Source organism: Nicotiana sylvestris, chromosome 2 (assembly GCF_000393655.2).
Source record: "Nicotiana sylvestris chromosome 2, ASM39365v2, whole genome shotgun sequence".
NCBI classification, from domain to species: Eukaryota; Viridiplantae; Streptophyta; class Magnoliopsida; order Solanales; family Solanaceae; genus Nicotiana; species Nicotiana sylvestris.
Window position 1 is genome coordinate 215,970,186 of NC_091058.1, and position 14,953 is coordinate 215,985,138.

Sequence of the window (14,953 nt, forward strand, 5' to 3'; positions counted from 1 at the left end):
TGAATGAATTGAATGACATAAACATGGAAAAAGAGTACGTAAATGGTGGTACTAGCTAGGAACAATACAACGTGGGAGATGGAGCCCCGTGAACAGAAAACTCGACGGTGGTCAAGCCACGACTTCTCTTAAACCTTTAGAGCAACTCACTGCGTGGTATGCTCCACCACCATACATGCAAATCACTAACCTAGAGTACGGGATTAGATACATCGAGAAATCAAGGGGAATCAACGTATAATAAATATACATAAAATAAAAAAAATTATCGATCAATATAGTATAATTTTTCGGTGAAGACGTATCGCTTGCCACCTCTTGATTCGACGTAGCTCCACCACTAGGTACGGGTTCGACTCAATATTATTGTTTCTTTTAGATTTTATAATATAGTTCACTTGTGGGATTATATTAGGTTTGTCTCAATCCTTTATTGTAGTTCTTTTTATAAGTGCTTCGATTGTATTTTGTTAAAGTCGATAATCTATCGGAAATAACCTCTTTATCCACCACTATTTTCTTTTAATAACTGCTTTGACAGTACTTTATTTGAGCCGAGAATCTATTAGAACATCTTCTCTATCTTCGCAAAGTAAGGTTAAGGCTGCATACACATATATTCCCCATACTCCACTTGTGAATTTACACTGAGTTTTTTTGTTATTATTGTTCATATTTGTATTAAATTTTTTTTATAAATAAATAAATTTATTCCAAATCCAACAACTAAGACGAGAGTTATTTTGCATGGACAGATCATAGGTTCGTCAAAAAATTATGCAGTATACACAAGGTGAAAATTAATTTTTTATACACGTATAATAAATATAGAATTTCGTCGATATTTTTACGTATTTACTTTTTTATATTTTAATATTTTTTTAGTAAAAATCCCTATTCCGACGCTAACTTTATAACAAGATTACAATTCATAACTTTAAATCTTAACTCCAATTTTGGATGCAATTAAAAGTTCGAAGCTTACCTTTTTCCTTTTTCATCGTCAGTGGTCGCACTACCAAACAATGATTATATGAGCAATGACGAAAATAGAAATTTTTATAAGAGTATTCAAATTTAAAAAAGTTAAAAAAAAAATTCGATAAAAGATACTCAAGTATGTGTTATATAATTTTAAAATATAATATTTTATTTATATACACTGTGTAATTTTTCGACGAAGGATGGTTACAACGAATCTCAGGTCAACCTAATGCCACGTTCTGTTCACACCAGTGTCACATAAACTAGTTATAACAATTCATTTACTGTATTTGTAAACTTGCAAGATTAAATTTCTTTATAAACATTACCACTATTCATTAATCATTATCACCAAAACTTACACGTGTTTGATCTCAGAACAGATACGAAGTTTACCTTTTCCACATCCTCGTCAATCCTCGAACTTCCAAATTAAACAAAGAAATTACTATAATATGTTCAATGCCTCTACGAGTGACATGCATGCAAAATCTGAGATCAACATATGCCACGTTCGGTTCACACTAAAGTTACATACATAAGCTAACTTATAGTAACGTAACAACTAGGGGTGTAGATAGGTCGGGTTGGTTCGGATTTTTTAATTACCAAACCAAATTAATTATTTTGGATTTTTAAATTTATAAACCAAACCAAACCAATAAAAGTCGGGTTTTTCAATCACGGTTTTTCTTGAATTTTTTGGTTTTCTCGAATTTTTCGGATTTTTTCCCAACAAAATCTTTATAGCATAAAATTTATAATTTGCACTCTAATATTTCTTAGGTCCTAGTAGGATAAAACTATATAAGATGTTACCCAATAAAATAATACAAAATAATAGGAGATGAGTAATGATTATACTAAAATACTCAACAAATTGCATAAGATAAATATTGCTAATTAATAAGACATAATAAAAATAAACATAATTTAAAAGTACTAAGTCATGTTAAAATAAGTACGACTAATAAGTACTAAGTATTAATTACATGACTAAATAATATTAAGAGTGAGTTATGCATTTTCACTATCTAAATCAATGCAAAATTAAAAAAATAATATCCAATACTATTGTCATTTCTAGTATTAAATTGATTTTTTTTTTGTTAGCAACAGTATTAATTTGATTTTGCTTTGGGCTTTATTTGAGTTAATAACTTTTACGGGCTATAAGGCTTTATTTGAGTTAATAACTTTTACGGACTATAAAACATACTTGACCATTCAAAAATTCTAAGTCCAAGCTTGAAATAACACATTAAAAGAGCGAACTATTAAAGAGTTTAAATTATATTATAAATTACATTACAATAATTATTTTTATGTATAAAATATTTTTAAAACTTGTATACATGTAATGTCGGGTTGTTTTGGTTTCGGTTTGACCTTTTTTAATTAAAACCAAACCAAACCAATTATGGTCGGGTTTTTTTTTCTAATACCAAACCAAATCATAGTCGGGTTTTTTTTCTCGATTTAACTCGAATTATCGATTTGGTGCGATTTGCCGATTTCCTTTGTACACCTTTAGTAACAAGTTATAAAAGAAAAATATTTTATTTATATACACAAATAATATAAAAATTTATCACTATACTATCAATATATTTTGATTGATCTAGCAGGTTGTTGTTGTATTTTCCAAAGTAAATTACTATATTATAATTACTATAGACATAAATGACCGGTTTTACAAGTATAATCTTATTTTTTGTGTCGTAAACGAATTATACGCTATAGGTGCACAGAAATAATTAAACTCCTTAATTATTAAGCTGTGCACACTTTAACATAATATCAATTGGAGCAAGTAGAGTTTCTGGATTCAATATATCACCACTATTCATTATTATTAAAAGAATTCACACGAAAGTTCACGTTATGTGTGTGTAAACATAATACAAATAAATAAATTAATTAAATATGTCACTTTTCTAACAACTTAATCTTTAAGATGATGCTAATCACATTACTGTCTTTAACTTTTTGCTAATACTTCTATATGTACTTATAAAAAATTAAATATACTATTGCCATGTTATACCCGTCTCACTCAGTTATGTTAAGATAAATGAAGAATTCATGTGGCATATGTCCAAAAACAACACCACAAAGACGACGACGACAACAACAACAACCCAGTATTAATCTCATTTAGTGGGGTATGTACGCAGACCTTACCCCTACCCTAGGGTAGAGAGGCTGTTTCCAAATAGACCCCCGGCATCCTTCCCTCCAAGAACTTCCCACCTTTGCTCTTGGGAGACTCGAACTCACAACCTCTCGGTTGGAAGTGGGGGTTGCTTACCATCAGAGCAACCCCTCGAACACCACAAAGAATGTTCAATATATATTTTGTACATTTAAAATTAATATTTTACTTATATACATAGTGTGACTTTTCGTAATATTTCGGTGAAGGGTAATCAGTTGACCACCCTCTATAAAAAGTGACTTCGCCCCTGGCTGTAACGTCGAAATCAGAATTTCAACTTTATGAACTCTAAAATCGAAGATTTCAAAATCTAATAATTAGATTCTAATTTTATCGCGTATATATATTTAATGAATTTCTTAATATAAAATACTGGTTGAACAAATGTTATTGAGTTTGACCGAACTCGTATCTGAACTTCTATCTCCCGGCCCTACCCTAGGTGGTGGGGTTAGTAACTAGCTACTTGTGTCGTCTCTCGCTCTATTTATTGGCATTCATGTTTGGGGCAGTTACCCTATTGAGCAAATTAAAGTGTGTTCTACACCATTCATACAACAAATGGGAAGAACACCATGTTGTGAGAAAGTGGGACTCAAGAGAGGCAGATGGACTGAAGAAGAAGATGAAATTCTCACTAAATATATTCAAGCTAATGGCGAAGGTTCTTGGAGATCACTACCCAAAAATGCTGGTACATTTCTTAAATGTTAAACTATATATTACGAGTCGCATTCATTTTCGCTTTGTGTATCGTGAAGTATGTGACAATCTCATAAAACGTTTTTTGCATAATACAAAGTATTATGGGGTAAAAAGGAGTTTAGTATAGCAATTGAATTGACTTTTTGTACTGAGAAAGATCTAGATATGATATGATTTGCATCGGTTCTCAATCGGAAGAATATCAGAAAGTCAGAGGCGAAACCAGAATTAAATAAGTGCTTACCATTCCTAGTTCACCATTTTTATCCATTAAATATTGATGGGATTAATACCTGAAAGTAGAACTGAATTCAGAGAGAGCATAAATTTACTTGATAATATCATGTCCTAACACACCCATTACAGACTTATTTTTTTCATAGGTCAAGCACATAAAAATATATTTTTTTCTCGGTAGCACTAGAATTTAAACTCATGACTTCAGGGCGCAGTTAGAGAGCGAGTTATGGGTTCAATCGAACGCAATAATTTTAGTTCAAAACTTATATTTGTTTGATGAAATTCATTAAATATGTGTAAATTAGAATCGAATAACTTAAAAATAATTAAAATCCCGAATCAATCAAATCCCGGTTCTGCCTATGCCTCTGCATGACTTCTTATATTTCTGATACTTATTTCATCAGAACTTTAAGCTAGTTAGAGAATATATTTTTACTTAATTATATTATGTTTCTAACACCTGTCACTCGCTTAATTTAACTAATTGTTTTATTTTTATTTTTATTTTTCTTTGAAGGGTTACTGAGATGTGGAAAGAGTTGCAGACTGAGATGGATTAATTATTTGAAAAATGATTTAAAGAGAGGTAACATAACTGCTGCTGAAGAAGCTATAATTATCAAGTTACGTGCAACTTTGGGTAACAGGTGTGTTCTGTCATTGATAATTAATTTTTTACAATTCATGTTTATCTTCCCTCCATTAATTTTAGACAAAAATATAAGAGACGGAGGTAAAAGTTAAAATACGGATTCGGTCGAACTCAATAATATTTGTTTAAAATTATATTAAATAATTTTTTTATTATATATATACATATTTTTTAAATTTAAAATCTAATTATTAGCACTTAAAGTCGTTATTTTAAATTTTAGAACTCATATATTTTGGTCCCTTGGAAAGTAGTCGTATATAATTGGGTATATTCGGGCTCCAATACCGATAATACACACCGGAGGAGAAATCAAAAAAACTTTAGCTTTTCTTTAATATATTATTTAATAGCAGTCGTATATCCGTGTCGACTTAAGCAAAAAGGTGGCGGCAGTGACCACTAAAAGTGGGAAAAGACTTTAATTTTGTACGTACGTAGGTGCAGATAGCGGTGTATAATGGAGTAATAATACTGAAAAAGAGAGTTTGCTATGTAAAGAGAAAAGGACAAGTGTAGTTAGTTGAGATTGAGCACCACTTATAAAAATTTAAGTTTTATAAATTTAATCTTATATATATATATTAGTATTAAACTCAATGTTAAAAATTATCAGTTTATAAATATTAATTTTTGTAATCTTAGTGAATTCTTACACATAAATTTATGTTTTGACTAAGTTTAAATATGACTATTCTACATCCGTCGTCTATGGGCTGCGACTACATATGACCATAAATTTAATTGTATATATACTGACTGTATAAATAATTTTTATATTAACAAATTGGTTCACTTTTTTTGGGTAAATATATTGTTGTTGTTATTAATTATGATCAATGTTGTGTAGTTATTTCTAAGATTACTTGGTAGAATAAAAATTCGTTTACGTATTAGAAGTTAAACTCATTCCTTTATTAATTTTTGGTATATTTTAGCAGTAATTAACATATTAATTAAAATGTTTAATTCATTTTGCAGGTGGTCTCTAATAGCAGAATATTTACCGGGTAGAACAGACAATGAAATAAAAAACTATTGGAATTCTCGTTTGAGCAGAAAAGTAGAAAGCTTAAGGATTCCAAGTGATGAAAAGTTGCCACAAGCTGTTGTAGAATTAGCCAAAAATGGAACACATCAACTAAACAAGCAAAGACGCAGACGAACAAGTCCATCATCAAAGTCTATTGCTTCAAATTTATCGAAACCTGATCAGCTAGTAGCGGAGTCAGAATTTTCACCAAATGAGACTGTAATTCCTATGCCATCAACGCCAAATATAGAGAAAGAAGTCTTATCTAGCACCATAAATATTACTACTAGCTCATGGCAAGAATATGGGAATAATATTATAGCAAGTGGCAATAATATCATAGAGCTAGATAATGATCAAATGCAGTGGCGTGATGATATTGTGCTAATAGACGAAGATGAAGAGCTAGATCAAGATTTCATTCTCAGCTGTTTATGGAACGACGAAGGAGAAAATCTTGAAATAATCCAGCATAACAATAACAACAATAATAATAATGAAAAAGTAAGTGAAGAAGGTGGACATGACAAAATTATTGTTAGTGATGAAACAAAAACATTAATGGGGGATTGGGAATATTTATGGGCAAGTCATGAAGAAGCAGAGGAAGAGAACAACATGTCAAATAATAATTATATTTCATCTTGGCCATTGTGGGATAGTAATGACACTGCAGGGCTACAACAATATTGCACGAATAAAGCAATGGTAGAAATTGATCCCATGCAGAGTGAAGATCATCAGCATATATAGTGACCTTGTAGCTTGGCTTTTGTCTTAATTAAGAACTATTCAACTTTGTTGTAGTGCATTTGTTTTCTGTTTTTTTACTAGAATTATATATATACGTGTGTATATGTATTATAGATCTCAAGTGTTGGATGAAAACGGCCCAAAAATATTATTAATATGGTATGATATTAGTAAAAATAGCATGGGCTAGCCAGTTTTCGGACTGGTCATTCAAAAATAGCCAGCGTTTGTAAAGTTATTAAAAAATAGTTTCTATTTTGCTGCAACACAGAAAGCTCCAACATAACATACTGGAGATCGGTGCACCTGTATATGAACTTTCAGCATATTTTGCTGGAACTCCAACACGTGTAAAGTTCCAGCACAATATACCGGAGATTGGAGCATCTGTATATGAATTTCTAGCATATTATACTGGACCGGCATATTATACTGGAACTCCAGTATATTATATATGCTGGAAGTCCAGTATAATATACTAGAACTCCAACTCCAATATAATATACTAGAACTCAGTATATTATATATACTGAAATTTCAGTATATTATGCTGGAGTATTTTCCTGATTTTGAACAGTGTTTTCGTTCAGATTTATCTTTACATGAAAAGTGGCTAAATTTCGATTACTTTTGAAATTGTGGCTATTTTTGAATGACCACTTGTAAATCTGGCTATTTTTGAATTTCTCCCTATGATATTATCCGATTTGGACCAAGTCCGCACAGTTTTTCCATAAGGTCTCACGCCATTAACAACTTGTTTGGATGGTTGTTACCTATAGTATTGTATCGTATTATTATTTTAAATACAATGTTTGTTTTTGATTGTTACTTTAATTTTATTGTATCATATCATTAAATCCGTTGTTAAGTAACGACGAAATGTATCACTTTATGTAATGATCGATTTGGTGTGGTCGCATCGTTACCTTGTCTTTTTCTCTCATCTCACCTTTTATTATTATTAAATAATTTTATTTCTTTTACCCTACATTTTTATATGATAATTTTATCCCATATTATAATTTTTTTTAATATTGCAAATTTATTCTTCATATTATCTGGTGTGTGATATGATAAAACGATGGCAAACAATACAATCTATCCAAACATTTTCATCAAACGATACAGTATAATACAATACAATACAATACAATACAATACCTTATGAAACGATATGTAACAATCATCCAAACAAGCCGTGAGAGTATCTAGCTCTTTATAAGTAGCTTATTTTTTTTCCATGCGTGATTTTGTTCACACACACCCAATATCAACTACTATAAATGCACTGAATTTAATTCAAGAATCCTTCTTTGCAAGGCAGTAACTCTGTGAAGAGATGTTTACACTCAATTAAGTAATTTAATTTTAACAATAGATTAAGTGATAAATGTATATATAAACACCATATCTAAGAAGCTCAATACCGACCTTCACTGATCTGAGACGGCCCTCGGTTCAAGTACTCCGTCATCTAGCTACTCGAGCCTTGGAATAATAACATGACATTTATCTCTTTAGTGAAACCAATATTGTCTCCTTTTGTCTTTTATTCTCTTGAGCTGAGGGTCTTTCGGAAACAACCTCTCTACTCCTTCAAGGTAGGGGTAAGGTCTGCATACACACTACCCTCTCCAGATTCCACTTGTAAAATTTTATTGGGTTGTTGTTGTTGTACACTCTTTTATCCGACCCACTATGGCTAATTATGTGTATTATTACCATATTTATTACTTACACTTGATTAAGTATATTGGCTTGATATAAACTTGAGTATAAATAAGAGGCGGAGCTAGAGTATAACTCATTAGTTATAAATTTGTGCTAAGATCACATCCAAACTATCGTGATTCTTTGAATAAAGACCCGCGGTTAGATGTAGGTGTTGGAAAAATGTGCCTGTATTGAAAGTGATTTTGGCCCGATTAAGTGCAAATCGTTAGATAGATAATGAGTAAGATTATTTCCATTTTTTTAAGAACTAGAAAAACACCAACTAACTTCATTTTTTTAAGACCTACCCCTTTTTGGCCACAAATTCTTTAATTTACATTAAACACACACACGAGGCTAGTCGCACTACAGTTACTATAGGTCCCATGACATTGAAATATGTCGATGTCTGTACTGAATACAATATTATGTTCGGAGTATACTATTATACTATAATATAATATAAGTATAGTATTTTCTAGCTTGCCAAAGTGATATACCACTGCTGCTGGAATATTCCACACCTACATTGTCAAATATTATTGTACGAAAATGACTAATCGCATTATTCAAATAATATACGTGTTAGCCTCGTGAATTTTTTTGCCCCACACACAAATACACACACACACACACACATATATATATATATATATATATATATATATATATATATATATATATATATATATATGACGTTATACACGCACCACCACCTGATCAGCTAGTATACGTTAATGATTTTGTCCACAGTGGCCGAGATGATATGATGGGACACCCTCAGAGGCTGATGATGTTATGAAATATGTACATATGCACGACATGACATTCATTCGCATATGCATGACACTATAATTATTCATGATTTACAAAGTTATTCAGATTTACATGTGGAGTCATTTACTCTATATTTCCTCCATGTCTGTTATATACTTATTTATGTGCACAACGAGTTCTTATAATTACCAAAAGATTTTATATAAAAATATGTTATTGCAAAAAATAATCATTGGTTGACAGATGCACGCACCTATCAACAGTCATTTTCCAGTTTAAACACTTTCGTTTGAATCGACATAGACAAGGCAATTAGAAAACAAATTATAAGAAGATTCTGTCAGATTTACCTTTTTGCAAATTGTTCTCTTTTTTGCATTTTATATGAATTAGTTGACTGGTACAAAATTTAATATTTACAAAAATTATTGTATAGCAATGTTCTTCTTATGTCAATATATATGATAAAAATATATTGTAATAACCCGACTTGTCGTTTTGAGCATTTGTACTTTGCTCGGTAGTTTGGGGCCACGAGTAGTTTCGTATGATGTATTATGACTTGTGTGCAAAATTTGAGTTCATTCCGAGTTGATTTGATATGTTTTGCGCGAGTTTTTGCAAGTCGAATGTTCAAAAGTTCATTAAGTTTGATTTGAGGTACGTTTCGTCGTTTCGATATTGTTATGCATGATTTGAGGCATCGAGCAGGTTTGTGTTATGTTATGGGACTTGTTGGTATATTTGTATATAGTCCCGAGGGGCTCGAGTGAGTTTCGAGTAGGTTTGGTGTCACGACATGGATTTTCCATCCTCAGGAGTCGTGATGGCGCCTACTCGTGGAAGCTAGGCAAGCCGAATATTATAAAATTATTACCATTTTTGTTAAACACGTTCAACAATTTAAAATAATAAGTGATTAAACAACGGAATAAATTAAATAACTGGAAATGCGGAAGACGAAAACTTAATAATTCAACTCAAACACTGCTACGTAGTTTGAAGTACAATACTATCCAAAATTTGGTGTCACAAGTCACGGACTATCTAAGAATACTACAAATAAGGTCTGAATGGAAATACATAAGTCTGTCTCTGAATAAGTAAAAACAGAAAGATGAAAGATAGGAGGAGATGCCAAGGCCCGCGGATGTCTGTAGGACTACCTCGGGTCGCCTGTGTGGACTAAAGACAGCACCCTCACTGCGGTCCAAACGCTCCGGTATCAGTATCTGCACACAGTGCAGAGTGTAGTATCACCACAACCGACCTCATGTGCTGATAAGTGTCTAGCCTAACCTCGGCGAAGTAGTGACGAGGCTAGGACCAGACTACCAAATAAACTTGTGCAGTTAAATCATATACAACGAAAATAAAAGCAGATAAATTACAGCTAAAGTTGGATGGGGAAACATGTTGCGGGGAGTAACTGATAACAACAGAATAACAGTAGAGAAATGTAAGGAACACCATAAATAAATTACCAGCAAAAGATAAGGAAATAAGAAACAAGTACACATGTAATACCGTTGCAAACGTGCAACCCGATCCCATTTCATACGATATCATTGCAGGCGTGCAACCCGCTCCCATTTCATATTTTACCATTGCAGGCGTGCAACCTTCTCCCATTTCATATATTACCATTGCAGGCGTGCAACCCGCTCCCATTTCATATATTACCATTGCAGGCGTGCAACCCGCTCCCATTTCATATATTACCGTTGCAGGTCTGCAGCCCGCTCCCATTTCATATTTTACCGTTGCAGACGTGCTACCCGCTCCCATTTCATTTATCAACACAAATCATAAAAGGATCCCGGCGAGGGAACAACAATATAACAACAGCATCCCGGTAAGGGAACAATAATGTAACAACAACATCCCGGCAAGGAAACAATAATATAACAACAACATCCCAGCAAGTGAACAATAATGTAACAACAACATCCCGGCATGGGAATAATAATGTAACAACATCCCGGCAAGGGAACAATAATATAACCCTCATATGAAGCACGAATAAACCATACGGAGTCATAAAATTACAATACAAGACTCACGGGCATGCTTGACACCGACGTATAGATACTCGTCACCATGCCTATACGTCGTACTCCACAATTAGCACATAGCAAATAAGATACAACTCCTAATCCCTCAAGCTAAGGTTAGACCAAACACTTACCTCGATGTCACGAACACAATTCAAGCCTCAACTATCGCTTTACCACTTGATTCCACCACCAATTCGCTCGTATCTAGCCACAGTTACTTAACTATATCAATAAATGCTAAATGAATCAATTCCAATGCATGAAACTAGTTTTTTCTAAAGTTTTCTCCAAAAAGTCAAAAATCGCTCCCGGGCCCACATGGTCAAAACCCAAGGTTCGAACCAAAACTCGATTGCTCATTCCCCCATGAATCTAAATATATAATTTGTTTTGAAATCGGACCTCAAATCGAGGTCCAAATCCCCAAAATTTGAAAAACCTAGGTTCTACCCAAAACACCCAATTTCCCCCATGAAAACCTTTGATTTTGAGTTGAAATCATGAGAAAAGATGTTAAAGATTAATAAAAACAAGTTAGAAATGACTTACAATCGATTTGGAAGAGTACTTGTCTTTGAAAAATCGCCCAAGAGTGTTTTAGTTTTGAATGGGTTTGAAAAATGAGAGATTTTCGGCTAAGTTATAATTTGCACAGGTGCAAATATCGCATTTGCGAAGTCAGGTTCGCAAATGCGAACTCGCAAATGCGGCCCAGACTTCCATTGCGAAGGTAGGCCAAATCCTGATGTCTTCGCAATTGCGAACAATTTTTCGCATTTGCGGTCCCTATTGAAGTCGCATTTGCGAGATAAGCCTCGCAAATGCGAGGATTCGTGCCCCATCCCATCATTGCAATTGCGATGGGTCTCTCACAAATGCGAGCTCGCAATTGCGATCCAGGCTTAGCAATTGCGAAGCCTACAGACCTACAACACACAGCAGTTGAAAATCTGAAACTTCCTAAGTTCAAAACACCTCGTGGCCTATCTAAAACTCACCCGAGCCCTGGGGTCTCCAAACCAAACATGCACGCAAGTCCAAAAATATCATACAGACTTGCTCGTGCGATCAAATCATCAAAATAACATCAATAACTATGAATTTAGTATCAAAATCAAAGAAAATATCAAGAACTTTCAAAGTTTCAAATTTTACAACTAAGGTTCCAAATCATGTCATATGACCTCCGTTTCTTACCAAATTTTACAGACTCGTATTAAATCACATATAAGACCTGTACCATACTCCGGAACCAAAATACGGGCCTGATACCATCAAATTTCAAACATTTTCCATTTCCAAAAACTCATATATTCTAGAAAATAATTTTCTTTAAAAATTCATTTCTCGGGCTTGGGACCTAGGAATTCGATTCCGGGCATACGCCCAAGTCCCATATTTTCCTACGGACCCTCTGGGACTGTTAAATTATGGGTTCGGGTTCGTTTACCCAAAATGTTGACTATCACACCCCCTTTTTCCCTCTTTGCATCGGAAAATCAGGTTTATGACATTTTGGTATAGGACAACTCATTCCTTTTGGGAACTAGGTTTTGCATTTGAAGATTCGCCACCTAATGATTTAAGGTGCATTAAGACACCCATAAGGTTCACTTCTAAGTTTGTTTGATAACCAGAGATAGGGTAAGAGCTTGAAATTATCCTAAGGGGAAGGTGTTAGGCACCCCTCAGTATCTACTAGTGTGGTTCCTGGCCAGACAGTTTTTGTAAATTTGAGCAATTTAGCAAATAGGTGAGTATATGTTCAAATAGTAGGGGATTTTAGTTTAAACACATAAGAGTTTGAAAGAACAATTATTAAAAGATGAATTTTGAAAAGAAGTTGCAAATGAAAAGAAAAGGGATCCTAGGTTTATTTATAATATGGATCGCATCAATGCGATACACGGTATGACACTCCTCGGAAGAGGGGATACGTATGGTATTAGCACACCGGTCATCATATCCATACCTACCCTTCCCACCCCGTTAAGGTATTATAGCGCGGATTGGTCTCGACCACCATCGCATGCTACTATCCGTCCCATTCCTATCAGTCCCGGAGGAACTTAGGACTACTATTCCTAAAGGGGAGGGATATATGTTGACTTTTAGGTTTCAAAAGGTGAAAAAAGCTAAGGCGGCATACAAAAACATATAAGACTGCACATTAGGGGGAAACATGTAAACAACTAAGAGGCTCATGTATACCTCCTCAAACAAAGCACATAAATAGCACGACTTAAACACAATCAGGGTTTGAATTTAAAGTACTAAGGCAAAGGGAGTTTTAATTGTTGAGGCAGATCATTTTATTACATAACTCAGATAAGAAGACCGAATCAGGCCTACCTGCTGGTTGTAGCAGTTACTAATTAACAAAGGCGGATTCAATTTTTCTTGTTGTCACCTAAGGCTTGCCTAAGTGTGTTTGGTGAGATCATATAAACATTTATGCCTATTACTGATTAGGAGTGTAGCAAAATAGTGACAGTTTTAAAACAAGCGGTTTGAGATCCTATAGGCATGCTTTCTAAACCGTATTAATAAAAGGAGAGTGGGTTGTTTAAAACTAGTTCAGAACAGTACGAGTTAAATTGATTTTAAATTAGACTGGTTTCAGATCCTATAGGCATGATATCTATTATTGCTAATTTTTAATTCCTATAGACATGATATCTAGTTGAATGTGAAATGAAACATGCAAAAATTACTTTGAAATTCCTATAGGCATGGTTTCTATGAAAAGAAAAAAAAATACTGATTTTAACCTTATGGACATGATGTTTGATTATAGCCGTTTAGATCCTAAAACATGGTGTCTAAGTGTGGTAATAAGACATGCAGAATTTAAAACAAGTCCTATAGGCATGTTATCTAAATGCAGAGTTAAACATGCAGAATCTAAAACAGGTCCTATAGGCATGTTATCTAAATACAGAGTTAAATATGCAGAATTTAAAACAGGTCCTATAAGAATGTTTTCTACCCTTCTAATAGCTAAACATGCATAATTACTCATCCCCTTTTCACTAGCTAACGCCGATGTTTATTACAAATTATTACAGACCAAATAATGAATTACATCAAAAAAGTGTAAAAGAAGAAGTTACAACTAGAGGAAGCCTGATTCTTGACTTCCTCTCTGAGTTATGGAATAAACCACCTCAAGCACCACTTGTTTCAAATCCTTTCTCAGACCTGGGTATGTCAAAGTTCCCTAAGGGTCTCAAGGGACCTCGGACAGCGCTTACACCCAAGTTTGCATAACCAGATAGAGATGAGTGCAATGTGGAAGGGTCAGCCCTTATGTGTCCAAGTTCAGAGGGAGCTCATGGGTCCCAAGGCAATGCTAACACAAGAGGGGCATAACCTAAGTTCTAAGAGTATAGTGGAAGTGCAGAAACAAAGATTTATTTAAAACTAGGTTGAGAATAGTAAGGGGTAAGAGTGATTTGAAAACAGTAGTAGTAAAGCATAATCAACAGTTGCACAAAAGGGTCAGGGGTTCGGGAATACATTACATGGAGCATATGACCCTAGGTGGAGTCAGGTTTGGACATACACAGCAATAGATAATGCTGACATGCCCATAAACTAGCCAGGGAATACAAACACATAAGGGGATATGGGGTTTGGGATTCATAAGTCAGTAAATCACATAATCAAGTGACTGACAAAGTACATACTAAGGGTGTGCATTCGAATCGGTTTATCGATAAATCGAATCGATTATTTATTATCGGTTTATCAATATCAGTTTATCGATTTATTGATTTCGATTTCGAAATTTTCCTTATCGAGTTATCGATTTC

The 14,953-nt window shown here is 33.7% G+C and overlaps 1 protein-coding gene across 1 annotated transcript; it reads left to right on the forward strand.

Annotated features, from left to right (window-relative positions):
* Positions 1-3,725: 3,725 nt before the first annotated feature.
* LOC104238003 (transcription repressor MYB6-like) lies at positions 3,726-6,656 on the forward strand. The gene is made up of 3 exons (XM_009792259.2): positions 3,726-3,896; positions 4,668-4,797; positions 5,784-6,656. Exons 1-3 carry the CDS (start codon positions 3,764-3,766, stop codon positions 6,586-6,588), a joined length of 1,068 nt encoding a protein of 355 aa, XP_009790561.1. The 5' UTR covers positions 3,726-3,763; the 3' UTR covers positions 6,589-6,656.
* Positions 6,657-14,953: the final 8,297 nt, after the last annotated feature.

What these genes read in the sequence shown, in the direction of transcription:
- LOC104238003 (XM_009792259.2), top strand. Translation starts at nt 3,764, where the DNA reads ATGGGAAGAACACCATGTTGTGAGAAAGTGGGACTCAAGAGAGGCAGA. An exon ending in ATCACTACCCAAAAATGCTG is followed by an intron (nt 3,897 to 4,667) that starts GTACATTTCTTA and finishes TTTTCTTTGAAG; the next exon opens with GGTTACTGAGATGTGGAAAG. An exon ending in CGTGCAACTTTGGGTAACAG is followed by an intron (nt 4,798 to 5,783) that starts GTGTGTTCTGTC and finishes TTCATTTTGCAG; the next exon opens with GTGGTCTCTAATAGCAGAAT.